Below are 21733 nucleotides of genomic sequence, written 5' to 3'. Positions count from 1 at the left end.
AGTCGTAAGATTTCGATTAGATAAAAAAAATAGAGAGTGAAGTTAATCCCTAAGGATAATATTCCAGAATTAATAAATTGTGTAATGCAAAACATCACATGCACAAATATGGTTTTAGTTTTATATATCAGCGACGGCCATGCCACGTAGAATCTCCGACGTTCACGTCAGCAATTTCCGATCTAAAATGGCCGGATGGACTGTGAAAAGGTTTAAGACTAAATTGGTCCAATTGAAAGATTTATAATCAAATTGGTACTAATACAATAGATTTACGACTTTTTTAGCGCTTTTTTTCATTATTTGTCAATGTAGCCCCACATGTCTGTGGCCTAATTAATGGAAAAACTTGATTGCACAAAGTAAAATACAAGATGTGATTGAATAAACATAAAGTTCATAAAAATTTTGAACACTAACTATATACTTAACCAAAAAAAATTATTATACATAAGGGAAAGATATTCGAGTTTTTTTTTTAGTTCGAGCTCTAGCTTAATTTCGTAGCTTGATTATAACCGAGGCAAATTGAGTTGAGCTTGACTAAATCTCGATTTTCTACCCGAGTCGAGCTTGGATGGGAAATTCCATGCTCGATCAAGCTCGAGCTGTACTTTGAGCATCGAGTGCGCAAGTCGAGTTGCGTCGAGTTCAAACTTGGCACCCTACTGCCTCCACTAGGCTCGATTATACCTTTGAAAGAAATAAGAACCGGAGACATATAGTATCATAAAGGGGGCAAACATCATTTCCTTCTTGTACAAGTGTGATTGTTACGGGCCCGTGATGGATCATGCTATTGCAACGAGCACATTACTCATGCATTTCAAGCTAGAGTCTACAAAAATGAATGGTATAAGATAGGCTGTTAACCAGATAATAAGCAAGGATAGATCCATACGACCAATTTGGTCCAACACTAATAACTTCCAGTAGGTTATACACATGTTTTTGATCTTGTTTTCCTATATGCGTGGCTACTGGCTATCTCAGCAGGAAGTATTTCAAGAAAACAATCTTAACCAATCATTTTCTTTTCTTTGTTTTTCAGGCCAGACGACCCGTTGCAAGTTGAAGCAGCATCTCATCTGCACCACTTACTGGAGATACATGGCTGATAATCAGCTAGTGAAAAAATACAGAAAGAAAGGCGAATTTGGTTACTTCAACTTCTTAGTGAAGTCAGAGAGCTGAAGAATCTCAATCCTGGAAATGCTAGCTGCTTCCTCCCGCTCCTTCTTTGTGTTATAACCCCAATCCCCTGCTTAAACTATTCGAGCTTAGTGTGCCGACAAATGTGCTGATATGCTAGAGAAAAGCATACACTTACAAATGCAGAGAGGCAAACTGAGTAATGCAGAAGAAAAAATATAGGCAAAGATGGAGAAGCGAAAACAAGAATGTGAACATGGGGGACAGGAGATAGTACCGAGATATAGATTCCATCCATCTAGCTCAGGCTCTTTAATGACATTCTTAAGGGTTGCAAGTCGATCTTCCACAAAGCTGGTGAACAAGAAAAGGGACATTCTTAATTAATTTTCAACTTCTCGAGATCATTTGCAGGATGGCGAAGTGATCGAGATTAGTATGGCATGTACTGCTACTCCTCGTTTACCAGAAGCAGGACAAAATCTTACTGTAATTTTAACCCCTGGTGTTCTGGTCTCTTCTGAAGCTGCTTCAGCACTTCCACCTTGGGTCTGTATACAATTCACAGAATGAATTAAGAGAGAAAATGGAGATCTCGAGGATACATTCACTAATTTAATGCTTCTTTACTACACTTATCGGAGATTCACTTACCCAGTCCCCAAACCATATATTTTTTCAGAGGGTATAGTTACCCCCCCAAGTTTCTGCAGCAAAGCATCTGCAAATCGACTCTGGAATGGGCATAACAGAAGAGACTTTATCAATGTATAAGACACGAAAAGGGAAAAGGGAATAATCAATTGGATGCTCAGCAACAATAACAACTTAAAGTGCTGATTGGAAACACTTTAAAAAATTCATAGTCCTACTAAACTAGAGTAACCATGACTCTAAGAGCCAACCTGTTTCGTTGTAACAACAAATATACTTGAGCTCGCTAATTGAAGAGCATCAGGAACTCCTGGGTAAAATCTGCAGGAAGAATGATTGATTACGAGAAAACACAATGAAATAGCATAATCAAGTGTGCAACACTGATAATGTTCCTAAAGTCAACATATCAGACGGAACACAGAGCCAGCAGGTAGGTTAGTCCTAGACATATGTACATCAAGACTCTTATCATTAGGCCAACATATTTCACATCTAAGCTGCACGAACATGGTATTTTGTCCTTCAATTTTATTTTATATTGTTTTTGAACTCCATTGATCGATAATCTAACAGATGTGCCACAAACTCAGCTAAGAGAAATTCGATGGTACCGGAGTCCCAATTTAAGACAAAACCAATTGGTCATTGTACAATTTAAGAGGAGATACATAATGAGCATGGCCAGAAGAACTAGGAAATTATTCTGATTGTGAGCACACACATCAGTACACGTGAAGTAAAACGGAATAGTGGGTCTAGAAAACAAGCCATGCGAAATGATAATGTTGGCGTCAAATGAGTACGCTCGGTTGAATTATCACAATGGCTATTAAAAATTACATCAACATTAATACAAATTCCCCAAGAAGAAAAATTTCTAATGGCTTTGTTAGGGAACTTAAGACTTGCAAACTCTCATCAACGCATTCCCTTGAGTAACTCCCATCCGAAGGTAGAGCTATATATCAGTCAAAAGCTTTTAGAAAGATCAAGCGGGATTCTGACGTTCTTTATGAAAATGAAAATCTAAAGAACCTGTTTGCAGCAATCCAAGTTCCCAAGTCCTTATCCATCCATTCATCTCTGACCTTTCCAAAAAGGTCTACCAGTATTTCCCTGTTCTCGCCCCACTCTTCCAAAATGACAGGTTTGATCTTTGACCAGTTCTCCAGAATCCCATCTATGGCGAGTCCCTCTGCAACCTTGCACACCAAACCCCATATCATCAGGTACATCCACTTTCATACTACATTTTAAAAGTACTTCACCCCAAATAGAGACGCATAATAAATCAGCTCAAAGGTGCTCTAGAAGCAGTTTATAGAGGAAATATTCATTCAAGTTACCCACCGAGGACTTGCGAATAGAGCTCACTCTCATCTCCAACAGCAATCTCACGAGCAGGACATTTTCATATCCGGTCTCCACGACAGGTCTCACCTACCACAAACCATCACCATTAGGACACTGCTTCAACCTATTCAATCCTCATACGTTGCCAACATTTTTGCAGCAATTTCCAGATACATGATGATTAACTCATCTTGATCTGGGTGTGTCAGAATTTTCGGGTATTAGAATTAGGTAGGACAAGATCTTCCATACACGTGACATTGCATCACACGCAAAGATAATTCACAAAGAACCCACTATTTCAGAGAAAGAGGAGAGACATTACACTTCAAGAAAGAACAAGCACAGCAGGTGCACAACATCACATGACAGAGAAGCCAAATCCCATGACCACCCTGCCCCCCAAAGTGATAAATGGCTAATCTTTTCAGGTAAAAATGAACTTCCATATTCGTGTCAATGATTCCACTGGAACTCCCCACGAGATGCGCAGTAGCTATTTTCCGACCGAAGAACACGAACCCATCCGGAAATCCCATAATTAGATTGCAAAGGAACTGATTAACCACTTAATCAAAGCCGTCACCGATTCAATCTCACCAAACTTAACACGACGCGAAAACAAAACGATGGACTATGGGATTCAGTTACTCGGGAGCAAGATTTACGATGTGCATCTGGTCGACAATCCAATCCTCGGTGGCGGGATCGACGCCGTCGAAGAGCCCCGGCCATCTCGCCTTCGCGGCCTAAGGAAAGCGGAGGGAAAGTCAACCCCACGTTCGAGTCAAACCACGAGAAGGAGAGAAGCGAAAGTACGGAAGAGAGGGAGATGGGGACCTTGACGGCGGAGAGGGAGCTCTCGCCGCAGCTGTCGCAGAGAACGCCGTCGAAGTCCAAGGCGTAGAGATCATCCCCCATCTCCTTCCCGGCGGTTCGGCGGCGGCGGCGCTGCTGCTGCTGCTGCTGCTTCTGTCATCCCCTCGATCGCATTACCCGCCACAAGAACCTCGACAGGGAAGGGCGTGCTCTCGCGTCATTGGTCCACGTGTCACGACACGTTCTAGCTTGTCATCCGTTCCCCTTCCCATCCCCACGGGGATTTGGATTTCTTGGCGGCCATCTACGGTTCTCACGAATCCGCTAAAGATATTGTGATGGGTTAGTTTCGCGAAAAGTAAATATTTTAAAAATAATTATTATTTTATTTTATTTATAATTAATATCATGAAAAATTTCAAACTGAGTACATTTATGAGAAATTTATCTCAAATTAATTTTTTGATCACCAAAAATCTCAAACTGGTAGACATGTGATAATTTTACCCCAAATTAATTTTTTTACCACTAAAAACCCTAAACTGGTACATTTGTGACTAATTTACCCTCCGTTAATTTCAGCTAAATTGGATTAATACAAAAAAAAATCACAAACTGATACACCTGTGATAAATAGAGGGTAAAACCCAAAAATGGTATATCCGTCAACTACCATGTGTCATTTAACAAAGCAATTTAACAGTAAAATTTAACGGAAACTAACGCAGGGTAAAATTTGTCACAGATATACCAATTTGGAGTTTTTGATAGTCAAAAAATTAGTTTTTGGTAAAATTGTCACATATGTATCAGTTTGGGGTTTTTCGTGGTATTAACCCTTCTATTTATGATTCGAAATATGAGTAAACAAGCTCGCTTTTTAAATATCTCTCTTTATGTGAGACCCCTATTCAACTCTTTTAGCGTCTATTGTATCGAGAAATAGGTTTGATTATCCATTTTTATGATTTGAACAAATTAAAAGTTTATGGATCACATTACACATTAAGTTAAAGTTCAAAGACCATTTATGTTATTTTCCCAATTCAATAAGACATTTTATTTCCCGAAACTCAGTATTCTTTGTTTATAAGAATCGAATCGCATTTGCATTTCACGCTCAATTGAATCGATCGAAAGATTGGTTTCGATGGATCGACGCCAATTAAAAATGAAAAACGTACTTAAAACCGGATTGCTAAGCGGTTCGATCCATCCATAAGGCACACTATCTACAGCAATTTTTGAAAGCCGCCTAATTAATGTTTCGGTTCGTTTTGTCAATCTCTACATTAATCCCACTTGACTTATTAAGGTCATCTTTCTCCTTCTCCTCCTGCCTTTGATGGAGAGTAGACCATACCCTATTTTTGAATTCAATGATGGTCGTTCTATCCAATCACACTTTAATATATGGAATGAGATGTGCATCACTCCATGACTAAAAGAAAGTCACGATCAATCGGTTAGGCCGAACTAGATGATCTCGCTATCAACCGGGTTTTGATATTTCGTTCGCATCTTATTGTTCATTTCTATATCCGAGGATTTAGCCATCTTGTTCGTTTTATTCACCGGTTTTACGCTTCAGGCCAGTTTCTCTTGTAAAGCATTGTTCGCTTCTACAAACCGAACTCTCCTATTCGGAAAAAAAAAAAAAAACCCTTGTTCTTTAAAAGACCTTACCTCGTTTCTATTACCGTGAACTTAGAAAACGAATCGTATATAACCACAGAGGGTGCTACAAAATGAGGTTGGGATGCGCCTTTCATCGCATCCATACCACCATGAAAACTTTCATAAACTTTTCGCTTGCGCGGTATCATTTGATCAACGTACCGAAACTGACACCACTTGACATTATGCGGGCTTGCCGCCGTGAAGGTCTTTCTATGGTGACAGGTCTCTCCGAAAACGGCATTGAATTTAGAAACGGCTTTATTTTTCCATCTTTTTTACTTGATATACGTATTAAAACATCGAGAAGGCATGCTCCGAATAATTCCAACCAAAGAGATCGAATGTACGATTCGAGCCTGTACGAAATAACCGCTCAATAGAAATACTCTCACGCTTCATCTTTCCCAATTAGCACGAGATCTTAGCCTCTTTGTTTTAATGACAAACTTGTTTTTGTGAATGCAAAACGACCAATGACAACGTCCATGGGTTTTCCGACAACACGAGCGGCACTCTTTGAGTAGAACTGCTGAACCTTGTCCACGCATGGAAGTTTTCCTACTTCGTGTGGACAAATCCTATGGTGATGCAAAAGCAAGCAAGAGATTTACAAACATGAGAGCTTTAAGAACAGAAGGCCGCGAGCAATTTTAGCATTCTTTCTTGTATGTCCGATCAGCTGTCCATGCTTGTCTGAGCTTGCGATCGGTGACCGTGACATAATATCCGACTTGGCTCCACCACATTGACAAGGAACCGGGACTAGGTTGTCGGTTTATTAACACGAATTGACATGAATCGATGCAATAAAGAGTATAGGCATTGATCACGCGATAGCCACATGAATAAGTCGATAGTTACTTACATTCAAGTATCTGCCAGAAGTACGCTAATAGGAGGAACTCCATCCATACGTGGACGGTTTAGTTCCAACATCGAGCGACAGCTTTGGGAAAGTATCACAACACGGATCTGAGGTTCATCGAAATATTTCAATTAATAATCTCGGCATTAGTAAGATCCAATGAGTTTCCTACTTAAAAAGCTAATCTCAGTATAGATTGTCGAGTTTTGGGGTCAAGATCACAGAATTTCCGGAGAATTTTTCCCATTTGGTAGTGCAGTAACAGGGAGAGACAGAGCAGAGAAGCTCCAGCGGGATTATCAGGAATGCTAGAACAAACACAGCACAGAAATTCCACCAGTCCAAAACACTAAAAGAACTCGAAGTCCAGAAATTTACCGCCAGACTTCATGTCCGTCCCCGGCCCAGACATCCTTTTACTAACACTGCCAACACCAACCGGGTCGACTGCCCCATACTTCCCTCGCAGCTCGGCTTCCACTGGCCTTGGCACCTCTGGAGGTGTGCTGCACCGGATGAGGGCCCAATTCACGCCCTCGAAGAATGGGTGCTGCTTGATCTCGGTTGCACCCCTCTTCACCCCGAGCCTATTCTGTGGCTCTTTTACCAACAAACCATGTATCAAGTCCCGGCTTGCATAACTTGTGGCTGGTGATTCCGGGAACTTGAGTTGCTGCCCAACCACGTTGAATAACGTGGCGCGGTTCCCAGAGCCTTTGAATGGGGTTTTACCGTAAAGCAGTTCATGCAAGAAAATGCCAAAAGTCCACCAATCAACCGCACTCCCATGCCCTTCTCCTTTGATAATTTCGGGGGCAAGGTACTCATGGGTCCCGACGAAGGACATTGACCGAGCAGAAGTGGGCTCAGCTACAAGCTCTGGAAGGGTGCTAGAGGGGAATCCTGGATCTGCACGGGGTTTCTGAGTCTTTTTCTTATTCTTCTGGGGGAAGAATCGGGGAATGAAGCAAGCAGGCTGGATGCAAACAGAGGAAGGCTCAATACAAGCAGGCTGGACACAAAAGGCGCCAGCCCTTCTTGGGTCAGAGTCATATGAGGTTCTTATGAGGGTTGGTGATACAGCACATCTTAATGAAAGATCAAAGTCTGAGAGCATAATGTGGCCGTCATCACGAACCAGAACATTTTCAGGTTTCAAGTCCCTGTACACAACTCCAAGCATATGCAGATACTCAAGAGCTAGCAAAACCTCTGCAGCATAAAACCTGCAAATATAAGACACAGTAATGATTATTTTACTTCATAACGTGTTCAACAAAGTTCAGGAAATGCTTGAAGAAACCAAACCACAAGACAATTGAACATCCTCGCTGAGCCTAGAAAATTAGTCCTCCAAATCATGCCTAGAAAGCCTATAGATATTTACATATAACAAAATTTATCCAGGTCCTACCAAAACAGTATCCACATTACAAGATTAAAGAGGAAAGGTTGCAAGACAGATAAATCCAGCCATAAATTAAAGCAGTTTAAAGATATTTGAAGTTTTCACAGAACATAAGAGACTATAGCCTTCCCTAGGGATATAAAATCGTCTACTTTTAAGAATAATGTCCAGTCAGGTAAAGATACATGAGATAACGTATTGAAGGAAATGTGCTATCTCTCACCGCTGCTTTGAACGATGAGAGAAAATATCAGTAAAGGATTCTCCATATCTCGGCATTTTATACTTCTAACCAATGAACCAGAAAATCCCATGAAAATTACTGAATCCTAGAAAAACTCTCGGTCATCTGAATAAAATCGTGTGGAGGAACTTCTTTCAGATTATAATCTAATTTTCTCCAGCACGTCTATCTGTATGTCCTTCAAGGTCAGGTGCCTTATACTTACGTAAGTCATTATAGCACAAAAAGGAGGGGTCTCACAAGAATGAACTTCAACATATGAGCAATTTCAGGTCACTTATTCCCCTACCTTTAAAAAAATGGGATTGCAGCAATTCTCACTTTCAAGAGGATAAGGCAAGCAAAATGGATTTCCTTTGCTAAACTGCTGGAGGTATTCCATAACCAGAAATAACATATTGAAAGATCAAAAGGAGGCATATTCAAAATAAATAATTACACACGAAGTCATCACGCTATCATCTCTTTCTCATGCTTAGCTTCACCACCTCTTTTTGCATGCTTAACCTTCTATAAACACAAGTGGCTTAAGCAATTCACTTTCAGCCAAAAGTAAACATAAATGGTACTTAAAACAGAAGCACTAGGAAGGAAAAGTGCCTCGTTAAGGAAGCTAAAAGAGTTCCATGGACTTTCCATTGAAAAACTGTTTCTGGTCACAAACCCTAGCACTTTATTTTGAAGCAAGCACTTGAAGATAGATGCGGCCAATGAGATTTATAAAAACAAGGGAAATTTAAGATCATAGTTGTCCCTGATAGAATACTCAATATTTCTTCCTTTTCATTTCTGCCAAATATTATTTACTGATGCCAATAGTTTAGGTAGAGGATATGCTCTGCAAATCAAAAGATGAACTTGTTAAAATGCTGATGAGATTCATCATAAAGAACGGCACCAAGTAGTGTTTCATCTTCAGCAAAGCCAGCAACCGATGCAAGTTTCACATAGCAAAAGAAAGGAGCAATTTATTAATTGCGCCGAGCAACACTAGTAAGTAGTAGCAAAATTAACTCTCCACTATGCACTAGGTCAATATTATTAAGCATGTTTACTTCGTGGATTTCTGGATATCATGCTTACTTACGGTCCAAAAAAGTTTTAAAGAGAGGTTTGCCCTCAATAGTTTCAGAAGATAAGCTGCAAGCACACATTTGGTGAAGGGCAGATAGAGGATAATCTGGAACCACTCTTAAAATACCCTATCTGCTTTCTCCCATATGGCAGAAGCCAACAATCCATTCTCAGATGGAAACCCAAAAGGAAGGATCTCTACAGAATCTCAGGTCCCCTCTCTCAATTCGTATCAAAGCAAGCAATATGTTATGTTCTGTTGGGAAAAAGAACGCGCATTTGTAGCAAAGGAAATTACCACGGTCAAACCATGCACAAGATTGTGCAAGAAATGAACCTGAAAGGTGTTGCTCACTAGATCCCAGATGAAGTGGCAGTTAGTTCTAAATGCGCAAACATTTTTACATGCAAAAGATATAATTTCATACACACTCCTGCCAAATGCATACTTATATTTTCTCACTGAATAAAGGAACTTTCGCATAAGTAATGCAGAAATTAACATACCCTTCCGCACAGAACAGGCTAGAAAAAATAAAAAATAAAAAAGTGTACTTGTCTTAAAGTAAAGGAAGGAAACACCATAAACAGCTGATGACGCGTAGTTGTCAATCTTACCGAGCAGCATACTCGGAAAAATGCTTCCTCGGCTGTCGCTGCCTTAGAGTATGCAGATCCCCTCCAGGACAAAACTCCATGACCAAACATGAAAATCTTTCTGTCTCGAAATGTGTATACAAAGTTGGCAAAAATGGATGGTCTAGCAGCTGCAGAATCTCTCTTTCTGTTTGTGCCCTGTTGAGCTTCTTTCTGCTAGCAAGAGATGCCTTGTCCATAACTTTCATGGCAAAATAGCAACGAGTACCACTTAGCTCAGAAAGATACACACTTCCAATATCACCACATCCTAGCCTCTCGAGCAACCTAAAGTGACTCATCCCAAGAATTCCATCTCGTGCTCGAATGGCAAGGATAGCCTTCCACCTAGGATCATTCCCTTTGTGAGGCTTATTGGCACTTCCTGTGATGTTGCTCCAATTACTGTCATCACTAAGGCCACTGCTATCACTAGCTCGACTAATGCTTGTTTTCGCACTCTCAAGTGAATCCCCCCGTAGACTCCCTTTCGTACTCTCAAAATTCCTGTCGACGCTAAGCATGCCGTCACTTGTGAACATATCACTGCGGTATGTGCTGGCCCGACTGTTGACAATGCTCATGGCAGTAACGACGCCTGTACTATCAATGCTACTGTGTGGACTTACATTGCCACTTGGAGGCAAAGAAGCATCCCAAACACATTCCTTCTCCTCTGTGTCATTTGGAAGGAGAGAATTATCTGTATTTTGTGATGCACGAGGAACTGAAAATGGACAAACATCATTAGGTTCTTCAACCAAACTCTCTGCTGGTGAAAGAATAACCAGGCTAGGTTTCTTAGCTGGAGGCTTGATTGATAGATCTTCCAAAAAGGGCGGCCCTTTTGCAGGCAAGCTTTTAATCAAGCATGCGCTCTCTGGTTTATCTTGACCAAGCGGTACATAAACTGCTTTCATTAAATCTGTGTCGATCGGCTCGGGAGGATGACTAGCTCCTGAAAAATAACTCGGGCCACCTTCCTCAAATGAATCATTAACGACCTTAAATGAGACAGCATTGGGCACTGATTGTTCTCGTCCGGGAATAGAATCTTTGCCTTTCCATCTTCTTACGGATGCATATGAGCGCGACTCTTGTGAGTCCTGTAGAACAGATCGGCTAATTTCTCCTCTCCCCGACATCGGATGCCCACTAGACACTTGATGTGCTTCTCTCAACAAATGCATGTGCGTATCTATTTCTTCTGCAACTTCTCTCACAGTGGGCATACGAATACTGGATACCTGGTCCTTTCCGGGCAATTTTGCAGGAAGTACCTTGACTTCTGGAAACCTTTCCATTTACAGTGATAGGAAAAAATCACATAAATACTCTCCACAAAGCAACGAAGCAACTCTGCAATGGACCAAACATACGCGTTATCACTGCACGCAGTAATTTAAAAAGTTTTCTATTAACTACATAGTTTCTACTAAAGGCTTCACAACGTACCACACAAAGAAAACCAATCATTCTTGAGACTAAATACGTCAGAGCATCAAATGGTATCAACTCCCCGTATAAACAAGCCAATTCAAGTAAAGGGAGTGACAAGGTTTTAATACAATTGCCACGAACAATTTTACACACGCAGGTTTCGATAGAGGTATAAGCTTAAAGATCGGACGCCCACGTGAATTTCATTCTAGCCTGAAAAAACTGAGAGTAGATTTACAAACTCTTACTTATATCGCACGCATGGTTTCGAGGAAACGAAAGAGGTAGAAATCAAGAAGATGGAAGGGTTAAAAACAACTTAAAAGTAACGATACCAAGAGCAGCAAAATGGGGAGTGACATTGCTTCCATATAAATGACAAACTACCGCTCATGGAAATACAGAGCATGATGATCCAAACGAAAAAAGCTAGCGAACCCAGCAGCCACCGACCACGCACGTCACAAGAGCTTTCGAGCGGCAAAGTCCAGCTCGAGGAGCCAAATCAGCAAACTCGGCTCATCTTCGCCGGATCAAGCAACGAACCAAAAGACGCAAAACAAGCTCACACGACGCCAAACGGAAGCACCCGGCTACGCTCAGGAGCCAGGACCAAAGCGAGGAGAATTCTCCACAAGCACCCACCAATTCAAAACCAAGAACCGCAAAAGAAGCACTAACGATGCTGGGCTCAGTGGCATTGTCCTGTCCCCGTAACCAGAATCAACGTCGCCAAGCCCACGCGCCCCAAGGCGAGAACGAAGCAGGAAATGCAGAACCCAGAAGCAGAAAGAGAGAGGAGCAGCAGCAGAAGAAGAGAAACGACGCACCAGTCAAGAAGGCATGCGCGCGCGCGGGCTCGCTCAGTGGCGATGCCGCAAACAGCCCCGAGCTCGACGCAACGGGCCGCGACAAGATTCCCTGACGACCCAAGAACGCGACCGGTCGTCGACCCCTGTCCCCCCCCTGTCTCTCCCCCACTGTCCAGAAGCAGCGACCAAAGCGAAAGCGAAGCGCGGGTGCGTCCGCAAGAACCGTGCCCGGGGCTTTTTCACCTCGGGGTTAATTCATCTCTTTCCCCCCCACCGCGAGCGCAAATTCCATGGAGGAGAGCTCCAGCGCTCCCCTGCTTTTTCTCTCTCTAGACTCTCTCTCTCTCTCTCTCTTCCAGGACAGGAGGTCTTGTCTCCTTCCTTCTCCCTCTGCCTCTCTCTCTCTCTCTCTCTCTCTCTCTCTCTCTTTCTCTTTCTTTCTCTGCAACTGCAAGTGAAAGGAGCGCTTTGAAGCGGGACGGTTTCCATCGTGCTTAAGCTCTCTCTCTTCCTCTTTTTTTCGCCTTTATTTTCTTTAGCTTTTTTTTACGGTGGTGTCTCGCCTCGCGTCCAGTCTAGTCTAGTCCAGTCCTGCTGCCTTTTCTCTCTTTTTCATCGAAAACGAAAACACGAACCGATTAATTTCGAAATATTAATTTAAAGAATAAAAGAATTATGTTTGCAAAATTTGTAAATTTTTTTTCCCTCTTGTTAGATTGTTCACCCGAGTTTCCTGACGATATCCTTTCACGTCATAACGTGAATATTAAGACGAGATCGGTCAGAAAGGCGATCCGACGCCTTTGTGCTTGGACACACTACACAGGGTAAGATTCATTTATTTATAAGTGTCGATTTACCAATTCCGTCCGCTTTTCATTGCTCGGTCTCTAATTTTTGCAATAACGAATTGCTCGGTTGTCTCGGTAACCACTCCGTAAGCATGACAGCCCTATCCATCCACACGTATCAAATTATAAACCGAGCGTGACCTATAGCTCGGCTCGAGAAAACCCACAAGTATGACGGGTTCATAGATCGAGGCCGTGTTTCCGTTCGGTCCGAATCTCTTGCGCGATGCACACACTTTAGGCGTTCTCGATCGGAAAAAAAAAAAAAACACCCGAAAGTATTTTTAACAAGACATATAATATTTCGACACGCAAAAAAAATCGGGTCATATAATTTCTCGTCCGGGTGTGAATGAATGGATGGACGGGAAGGAGGGAAAAAGAAAGAGAAAATAAGAGGGGTGGGGCCCAGGGAGAGAGAGGGGAGAGGAGGGGTGGGCCAAGATCTGTTCCCGCTTTAAACGACACAGCTTTCCGATGGGCGGGGAGAGGGGGACGGGGTGGGGCCTCCGGCCCCAACTTTCTCAGCGGCGGCGCGTGTTCCGCACGGCGGCCCTCCGGCGTAAGCTCGGTCGGGTCGGGACTTCCCTCCCCCCCGGTCCCCTCTCGTCGCCTTCCTCCTCCCGGAGAGGAGCGAAAGAAGCTGAGAGAAGGGCCGATCAGAATAGCCCGTCTCTCCGGAGAAGCCCCGTTCCGGGTATCCCAGACTCTTGTCACGGGATGTCCGGCTCGCGTATGAATCGGGGACCGGGGCGATTTATCGAGTCGGCGTTTATGTCTTTTGCATCGGACCGCTGAAGAGGTCCCTCTTTGGATCGCGCGCGTCGGTAAAAAGACTATTTCTTCTCGCTCGAATGCGAACGACGAAAGATGAAAGTTTTTTTTTCGCGGAATTGTTTTTCGGTCGTTTAATACAGGAGACCGAAGATTCTCGATGTTAACTTTTGTATCCGACTTTAACCCTTTTACGTACCCAAAAAAAAAAAAAAAGTCCTCGCGACGATATGACTGTTTCTTTTGGGTAAGCCAAAATGTAAATTGGCGCTCAAACTTTTGAAGGCACGCTCATTCCATTTTGGAGTTACTATCTTTTTGCTACTTTGGTTAAAGATTCAGCACCAAGAAGAGTGAATATGCTCACGTAAATTTTCTCATTAATCATAAAGAAAAAGTCCTTTCTTACCCCAAAAAAAAAAAAATTGGGTCGCACCAAATAATTGCAAATCAGCACATACCATATAATATAATGCGGTCGGTACACCAAAGGGAACTGAAGATATCCCTTGGACGCAAAAGAAAAGTCGTCTGTATTCTAATATTCGTGATTATTTCTCGAGAAATATTGCTAAATTATTCGAAACGCATAAAGCCAAAAAAGAGAAAAAAAAACATTCTTTCGTGTTCGAGACCGTATCTAGTATCGTGATTAGGGGTGAGCATTGGGTCGAGTTGAACTAGAGAACCGGATCGAATATAGCCTGGACCGACCGACTTAAGGCCGGCTCTAGAGAGAACCAGAACCGGCCTGTAATCCATTCAGTTCCCAATTCCAATGGCGGAATTGCTGGATTTTACTCGGAAACCGATCCCTTGATTAAATAGGTTCTACACCTGTTTTGAAGCCTCTTTATAGATAGAAAGTACCGTCAAGGGCCGAATCATAAATTTCAACATGAACAAATAACGACACAACTACACGACCAACTTATATCTCGTAGTGAGATAGTGCAATTTTCGCATTTTATTATGAGAATTTGATTTTTTTTCACACAAACCGTTTCCCGGTTATCGATCTCTTCGATTCCCGATTTCAGTCTTTTGGAACTAGGAGTCACCCGATTCTAAATCGGGCACCGACCCACGTTAGAACCGATCCCCTCTAATCGCAATCACCATTTCCAACAAGCGATTTGGCTAGGGGGAGGCTCAACACGCGCTTCACGGGAGCGCGTGAATCGAGTTCATTTTTCCGGTCATTTTTCATTTTTTCCTTCGGTTACTAAACGTTAGCGTGGATATGGAAAAAACGTGGTCGCTAGGGGCTCTTCTTTTTTTTATCGTATATTTGGCGCAATTCGATTGGCCCACGTGGGCCCCACGCGGCGCGATTTTTTTATTTTATTTTGTATATAATTCGACCTCATTTTTGGCCCTTTTCTTTTGTGTTTTTTTCTTTCTCGTGGTCCTCGTTTGACCGCCGTAGGTCTTATGTAGCATTAAGGAAAGTGAGTAGGTTGGGCAAGGAATCTACGAACGCCTACGTGTCTCCCTCCCCCCCCCCCCCTTCAAAAGATTATACGTACAAAAAAAAAAAAGTGAACATTTTCGTCTATTTAGATCTTATATAACGGGAGAATTTCTTTTAAAAAAATTACCTCGAGCTATGGAAAAGAGATCGGAAAAACAAGGATTGATGTAGGTCATTTCTTTTTCTTTTTCTTTTTTATCTTTATAAGAAATTGAATCACTCGTATCGATGGGAATCGAACCTATGGAGAGATTTTCGGACGCTCTCGTGCTACCAAATGAGTACGGTTGCAATGTCGAAAGGGGACGGACGTCGTTTCTGAAAACGAAAACACCCGTTTGGCTCGGCGATGTTGATTTTTTTCCCTTGCGTAGTTCGATGATGCCACGGTAATCCATTCTATAATGCATAGGTATGTCGTGCGTTATTGCATTTTGTTTAAAAAAATTAGGGTTAATATCAGCAAAAACTCCAAACTAGTATGTTTGTATTACATTTACTGCAAACTAATTTTTTTATCACAAAAATTATGAAACTAGTACACTCATGCCACATTTACCCCAAATTGGTGTACCCACATCACATTTATTTCAAACTAATTTTTATGTCACAAAAAATTTCAAACCGGCGCCCCGTGCCACATTTACCCTCGAACTGGTGCATCGGTGTCGTATTTACCCTAAAAAATCTTAGATACTACAATTTAAGGTAAATGTAACATGAATATATCAGTTTGGCGTAAATATTGCACGGGTGTATTAGTTTGGAGTTTTTGCGGCACAAAAAATAATCTAGAATAAATATGACACGAGTATACTGATTTAGGATTTTTGATGATATTAGACATAAAAAATAAATGCTCGACTTCGTTTTTTACCAAGGAGTGCACTATTTAACGTGTGAATAACCATTTGTGGGATTTTTTTTAGCAAAAAAAGAATTATTTGGTATTTATTGCAAACGCCAAGTTATCGTTGTCTTCTTTCTATTTTTTTATCATTTTTTTGTGGCGTATGAATATTAAATATTTCTTTAAGTAGACATGAAAACCAAATTCCGAGCCGACAAAATTCACCTTTCATTTTCGACCGTTCACGTCGCTCGCACAGACAGAAAATCTCCTTCCTCTGCCCGGCGTGGAAATGGTCCAAAGTGCCCCTGAGACAGAGGCGAGGTGGGACCGAAAAGGGCCGCAAACAGAGGGGCAACAGAGACTTTTCATTCTCGCGGGTCGACACGCGTGCCTGGTAAAAGTAACAAAGTCCTTGGTGGCAGTTGGCAGCTCTGTGAGAATAAGGACAAAAGACTGATTGCTCAGCAGAAACGGAAAAAAAGAAAAGAAAAATAATAAAATAAAATATCAAGCATGCATTAAGAAAAAGGTTAATACCACGAAAAATCCTAAACTGGTACACTTGTGACACATTTACCTCAAACTACTTTTTTGACCATAAAAAATCCCAAACTGGTACACCTGTGACAATTTTACCCCAAACATACCACAAAAAACCCTAAATTGGTACACATGTGACAATTTTACCCCGAACTGATTTTTAATATTATTTTTTTTATTTTTTTGAATTTTTTTTTCTTTTCTTTTCTTTTCTTTTTTTTTCCTTCACCTTCAACCTCTGGCCGGTCGCCGACGAGGGCCGCCCTCGCCAGATCCGGCGAGGGCGACCCTCGCCCGACGCAGGCGAGGGCCATCCTCGCCTACTTAGGGCAAGGGCGACCCTCGCCCGACTCAAGCGAGGGCGGCCCTCGCCCGACGCAGCGAGGGTCGCCTCGCGGATTTGGCGTCGGGCGAGGGCCGCCCGACGCCGGATCCGGCGAGGGCGGCCGACGCCGGATCCGGCGAGGCGCCTCACTGCGTCGGGCGAGGACCGCCCTCACCTCGAGGTCCGGGCGAGGGCCGCCCTCGCCTGACGCAGGCGAGGGTCGCAGTCGCCGGATCCGGCGAGGACAGCCTTCGCCCGATGCCGGCGAGGGCGGCCCTCGCCGGCTTCCGCCTCTGGCCGATCGCCGGACCGGTGACCGGCCAGAGTTTGAAGATGAAAAAAAAAGAAAAGAAAAGAATAAAAAATAAATAAAAATTCGAAAAAAATAAAAAATAATATTAAAATTTTAATTCAGGGTAAAATTGTCACATATGTACCAGTTTGGGGTTTTTTGTGGTAAGTTCAGAGTAAAATTGTCACAGGTGTACCAATTTTGGGTTTTTGGTGGTCAAAAAAATAGTTCAGGGTAAAATTGTCACAGGTGTACCAGTTTGGGGTTTTTTATGGTCAAAAAATAGTTTGGGGTAAATGTGTCACCAGTGTACCAGTTTAGGATTTTTCGTGGTATTAACTCTTAAGAAAAAGCATTTATTACAACTATTCACTCTTTCAATTTAACATATATATGAGGGGGATAATGACACAAAATGTGCAACGCGATTCCCGAATTTTTAAATTGTTCAATATGGTCTCTAAATTTTAGCTAAATATATAATGTGGTCCCTAAAATTTTAATTTGTTTAATATAGTACATGAATTTTGGTACATGTTCAATATAGGCCCTAAACTTGTACAGTATTGAATATTTTCATACAGTCAAGTGACTAAATTGAACATGTACCCATTGGATCAATTAAAAGTTTAGAGACCACATTACACATTTGACTAAAGTTCAGGAACTACATTGAATAATTAAAAAATTCAGGAACCACATTGTTACATTTGACCAGAGTTCAGTGACTACTTGTGTCATTTTCTTTGTATGAGATCTCGCCCGTGTACAATTTGTGTTACGCCACAATGCGCGAAAACATAAACGATGACAGAAAATTTGGGGCCGTGTTAATAAAATAAAATATCAAGCATGCACTAAGAAAAAGCATTTATTACAACTATTCACTCTTTCAATTTAACATATATACGAGGGGGATAATGGCACAAAATGTGCAACGCAATTCTCGAATTTTTGGAGATCACATTGCACATTTGACTAAAGTTCAGGGACCACATTGAACAATTTAAAAGTTCAGGAACCACATTGTTATATTTGGTCAAAGTTCAGCGACTACTTGTATAATTTTCTTTGTATGAGATCTCGCCCGTGTACAATTTGTGTTACGCCACAATGCGCGCTATAATCGCGCGAAAACACAAACGATGACAGAAAGCGTGTGTAGGGCCGGTCGCTCTACGAATATAACGGGAAAAAACAGCGGGTATTTTTTTTTCGGGTTAATAGATGGTTTTTAAATTATATAGCATAAAATAGAATGGCTTACGACAAGATCCGAGTGTGCGCGCGCGTGTGGATCGTACGACTGTATGATGGAATGCAGAAGGGGTCAAATTGGGAGGAGGACAGAAGATAGGGGGGACTGACAGAAATCATAGAATCGGTGAAGAACGAGTCAGTGAATGGTCGACTTTCGAAGGTCCCGTGCCGACCCGGAATGTAGTCGCTCGGCGACACGGGGGTTCGGCTCACGATCGGAAGGCGTGCAACAGTACGTGCAATTCGGGAGTAGAAAGCATGATAGATATCTTTGATTACTCTTATTACAAGTTATGAAGATCACCGGCATGCGATTTTAGCTAAAAGTGGTATTTGGCATTCGCGTTCGTGATTATGGGGTCGAAGGAAAACGAGGCCGCCTAATCGATTTATTCGAGTCGAATTCCGGTGACAGCTCTTTATGGCTGGATAAACTTTGGGGTCGTGTTAATGGCAAGATAAATGAGAAGTTTAGTGTTTAAAATATGGGATCATTGCGGTGCGAATCCTGACACTAGTTAACTTCGCGCACTTTAGTCCTAGAACTATCATTTTGTGAATTTTAAGTCATAAAAATTTGTGACTCTCGTCCATGTCCAATCAGTTTAATTGTAAGCGGATGGACATGCGCATGTGACCTTTTTTTTTTGAAATTTTTAACCTTACGTGTTTTTTAAAAATATTTCTTAATAGTTGGACCCAAAACAATGCCGCTTTGTGAATCCGCATAAGAAAATTAAATAGAAAACTATATGAAAATCAAATCAAATCAAATCAAGTAATTGAAAAAAGAAAGAAAGAAACAAACGTAAGGGTGGCCGCCGCCGCCGGGTCCCCTTGTTTAGGCCCCATTGGCCCATCCTTCTTTTCATTATTTTTAATATTTTTTGATATGGCGGACAAAACAACGTCATTTTGTGTTCAAATGCCACATAAGATTGGAAAAAAATAATAAAAAGACTCACTTGTGCATTTTTGTAGATTGAAAAGTGAAGTGTATGAACTGAACAAATTTTATGACCTAAATGTACGAATTGAAAGTTTTAGGATTCAAGCACGTGAAATTGACAAGTTTTAGGATTTACACTATAATTTCTCTCAGAAAACTAAATCGACATAACATGAGAGTAGTCAATGTACTAAAACTTATATAATTGATCGTTTAATAAGTGTCGAGAAGGTACTCGTTAACAGAATCTATTATTTAAGTACTTCTTTTTATTACAATTACGTGCTGAGGAGATGCAAGGCAAGGCTTGATCTCAAGTTTTGTGCATTCTCATGTTCGGGCCATCCATCGGAATTTTTGGGTCGAGTCCTTGCCTATGTTTGGAGCGCTTTTCATGACACGAGTTATCCAATCCCATGTGCCAACGAACCTCTAATTGGCCAAGATATTAATAATTTCGAAGAAATTAGTGATGATTGTTTTTTTAAGTAGGGACAGATTTGATACTATAGTGAAACTTTGTGATCTTTTGTGGATCAAAAAAAAATTTGAGAGAGAATTAAAATTGAACTCAAAGTTAGTTGAGCCTGCAATGAACAACAATAATTAGAGGGGGTACCGTAGCCGTCATGTCAGATCTTTTATCTAATCATCCCCCCGACAATGCATGTCCATTTCCTATTTCTCAAAAGCAATTCGAGTCATACTTTGGCCTCAATTCTAATGACTCAGATTTCACTTTTTGGACATACATGTACGAGCCCTTTGGCCGGTGATGTAGACAGGGAAAATGACAATAGCCCTTGTCTTGTCCATGTCTTAAACTAATGTTTCAAGTTGAAACTTCGATCATCGATTCTATTTTGTTCTCTCTTTTCTTCTTTTTTGGGCGAGGCCACTCAGAGTTGGGGTTCGACTGTAAGAGCATATTCCAAATCGGAAATAGTCCTCCGATAAGATAATTGCAGCCTCTATTGTCCTCTTCTTACCCAACAGAAAACAACCAAATTTGCTACGGGGACAAAATGCTCTCGAGGAATCATTTGGTTTCATCTCTTCACGATGTCGTGGTGTGATGACCGACGTTTTGCAGAAGTGTCTAATATCACGCTATTTTTCGTGAGGTCGTAAGTTTGAGTTGGCGTGGAGCATTTGTTACCTCACGAGTCATGCGGAGAGACTCTTTGTGTCTTATGGCACGTCATGATGTTGCGGTGCGATGATGGGATCATGCACCTACATATTGGAATGAGCAGTTTTTTACTCGAATCGAATATCCCGTGTCTAATTATCCTTCCCTCGTTTCTTCTTTTATCTGACTCACGGCGGATCATGCTTCCAAGGGCCATACACGAAACCCTAGATAAGCCTTGATCATCTGCTCTCTCTTATCGATCTTTTCATGATTTCCTGAAAACTCGGATCATTCAAGTCATTGAATTATGTCAAACAAAGTGCGACGTTCTTCGTACCTAGCGGAGTACCGAAGCAGAAGAGTTCGATCGAGTTCATTTGCATGGAGGTACATAATATGGAAGAGGAAAGAACAGCACATGCACACGTTAAGTTGATGTACTGAAGTTGAAGCATGATCAGTACAAAAGGAAAAGGAGTAATGTGAGGCACACAAAGTGTATATGAAAACTAGTATGCAAAATCGCACGTTGTCCATAACGATCTGTTTCTCCATGAATTCATGCCGTACTACCGCGAGAAGTCATTATCGATCTAACACATAGCATTTTACGTATTGGCCTTTATAAGTGCTTTGTACGCATGATATTACTCAGAAAGAGGAATCGCCGCGAGTTCTATACTTATCTCGTGCCAGTAGAAGAGGAAATGGGAGAGAAGATGAATCTCACAGTGGAAAAACAGCTGCCCAAGTGTGATCTCTATAAGGAAATTACTGAAGACTGATGGCAAAAATAAGGTTGCACATCTAAATCCTAAAACCCTAGTAACTGTACGTGTATGAGAAACGAGAGCCCTGTAGGGGCTAAATACAACTGTAGAGTTTCAAATTTGCAGTGCTCCAAGTTACTGTAATATCAAGCCAGAGGCAAGATGTTCTCAGCTGCTATCCCACTCAGCCAAACTTTGGCACATTCCAACATGAAAGTGCACTCAAATCACATTCCAAAAAGCAACTGGAAAAGAAGTGGCATAACCCACTCACTCAGTTTTGTTTTCAGCTGAGATCCCAAAAATGACAAATTCATTATCATTTTGAGGAGAGAAAGAGAGAGAGAGAGGAAATGCTGGGGTCAGTTTT

The 21733-nt window shown here is 41.7% G+C and overlaps 2 protein-coding genes across 6 annotated transcripts; both read right to left on the bottom strand.

Moving 5' to 3' along the window:
* Positions 1–877: 877 nt before the first annotated feature.
* On the bottom strand, positions 878–4264 carry LOC115684439 (uncharacterized). Of its 4 annotated transcripts, none has more exons than XM_030609169.2 (9): positions 4003–4262; positions 3831–3911; positions 3160–3249; positions 2845–3011; positions 2058–2127; positions 1807–1886; positions 1641–1703; positions 1430–1506; positions 878–1261 (listed from the first exon to the last, which is right to left on the bottom strand). In XM_030609169.2, exons 1-9 carry the CDS (start codon positions 4081–4083, stop codon positions 1161–1163), a joined length of 810 nt encoding a protein of 269 aa, XP_030465029.1. In that variant the 5' UTR covers positions 4084–4262; the 3' UTR covers positions 878–1160. The 4 variants fall into 4 exon arrangements, with proteins under 4 accessions (XP_030465029.1, XP_030465030.1, XP_056174081.1 ...); XM_056318105.1 differs by having other exon boundaries at positions 1256–1308; positions 4003–4263; XM_030609170.2 differs by lacking the exon at positions 3160–3249 and having other exon boundaries at positions 4003–4264.
* Positions 4265–6634: 2370 nt separating this feature from the next.
* On the bottom strand, positions 6635–12484 carry LOC115684437 (serine/threonine-protein kinase D6PKL1). Of its 2 annotated transcripts, none has more exons than XM_030609167.2 (3): positions 12159–12484; positions 9871–11247; positions 6635–7752 (listed from the first exon to the last, which is right to left on the bottom strand). In XM_030609167.2, the coding sequence occupies exons 2-3, from the start codon at positions 11190–11192 to the stop codon at positions 6876–6878; spliced, it is 2199 nt and encodes a 732-aa protein (XP_030465027.2). In that variant the 5' UTR covers positions 11193–11247; positions 12159–12484; the 3' UTR covers positions 6635–6875. The 2 variants fall into 2 exon arrangements, with proteins under 2 accessions (XP_030465027.2, XP_056173831.1); XM_056317856.1 differs by lacking the exon at positions 12159–12484 and adding an exon at positions 11974–12101.
* Between the last annotated feature and the right edge of the window lie 9249 nt (positions 12485–21733).

The sequence above is a fragment of the Syzygium oleosum genome, unplaced genomic scaffold (genome assembly GCF_021117445.2).
Source record: "Syzygium oleosum isolate NSW1041296 unplaced genomic scaffold, Sole_v2.1 Sole_v2.14, whole genome shotgun sequence".
Lineage (NCBI taxonomy): Eukaryota > Viridiplantae > Streptophyta > Magnoliopsida > Myrtales > Myrtaceae > Syzygium > Syzygium oleosum.
This window is presented reverse-complemented; position numbering and strand designations above follow the sequence as displayed.

Coding starts and splice junctions, on each gene's coding strand:
- LOC115684439 (XM_030609169.2), bottom strand. CDS start 4,083: ATGGGGGATGATCTCTACGCCTTGGACTTCGACGGCGTTCTCTGCGAC. Junction 3,012..3,159: donor GCTCTATTCGCAAGTCCTCG/GTGGGTAACTTG, acceptor TTGGTGTGCAAG/GTTGCAGAGGGACTCGCCAT. Junction 1,704..1,806: donor ATATATGGTTTGGGGACTGG/GTAAGTGAATCT, acceptor AATTGTATACAG/ACCCAAGGTGGAAGTGCTGA.
- LOC115684437 (XM_030609167.2), bottom strand. CDS start 11,192: ATGGAAAGGTTTCCAGAAGTCAAGGTACTTCCTGCAAAATTGCCCGGA. Junction 7,753..9,870: donor TTTTCCGAGTATGCTGCTCG/GTAAGATTGACA, acceptor TTATATTTGCAG/GTTTTATGCTGCAGAGGTTT.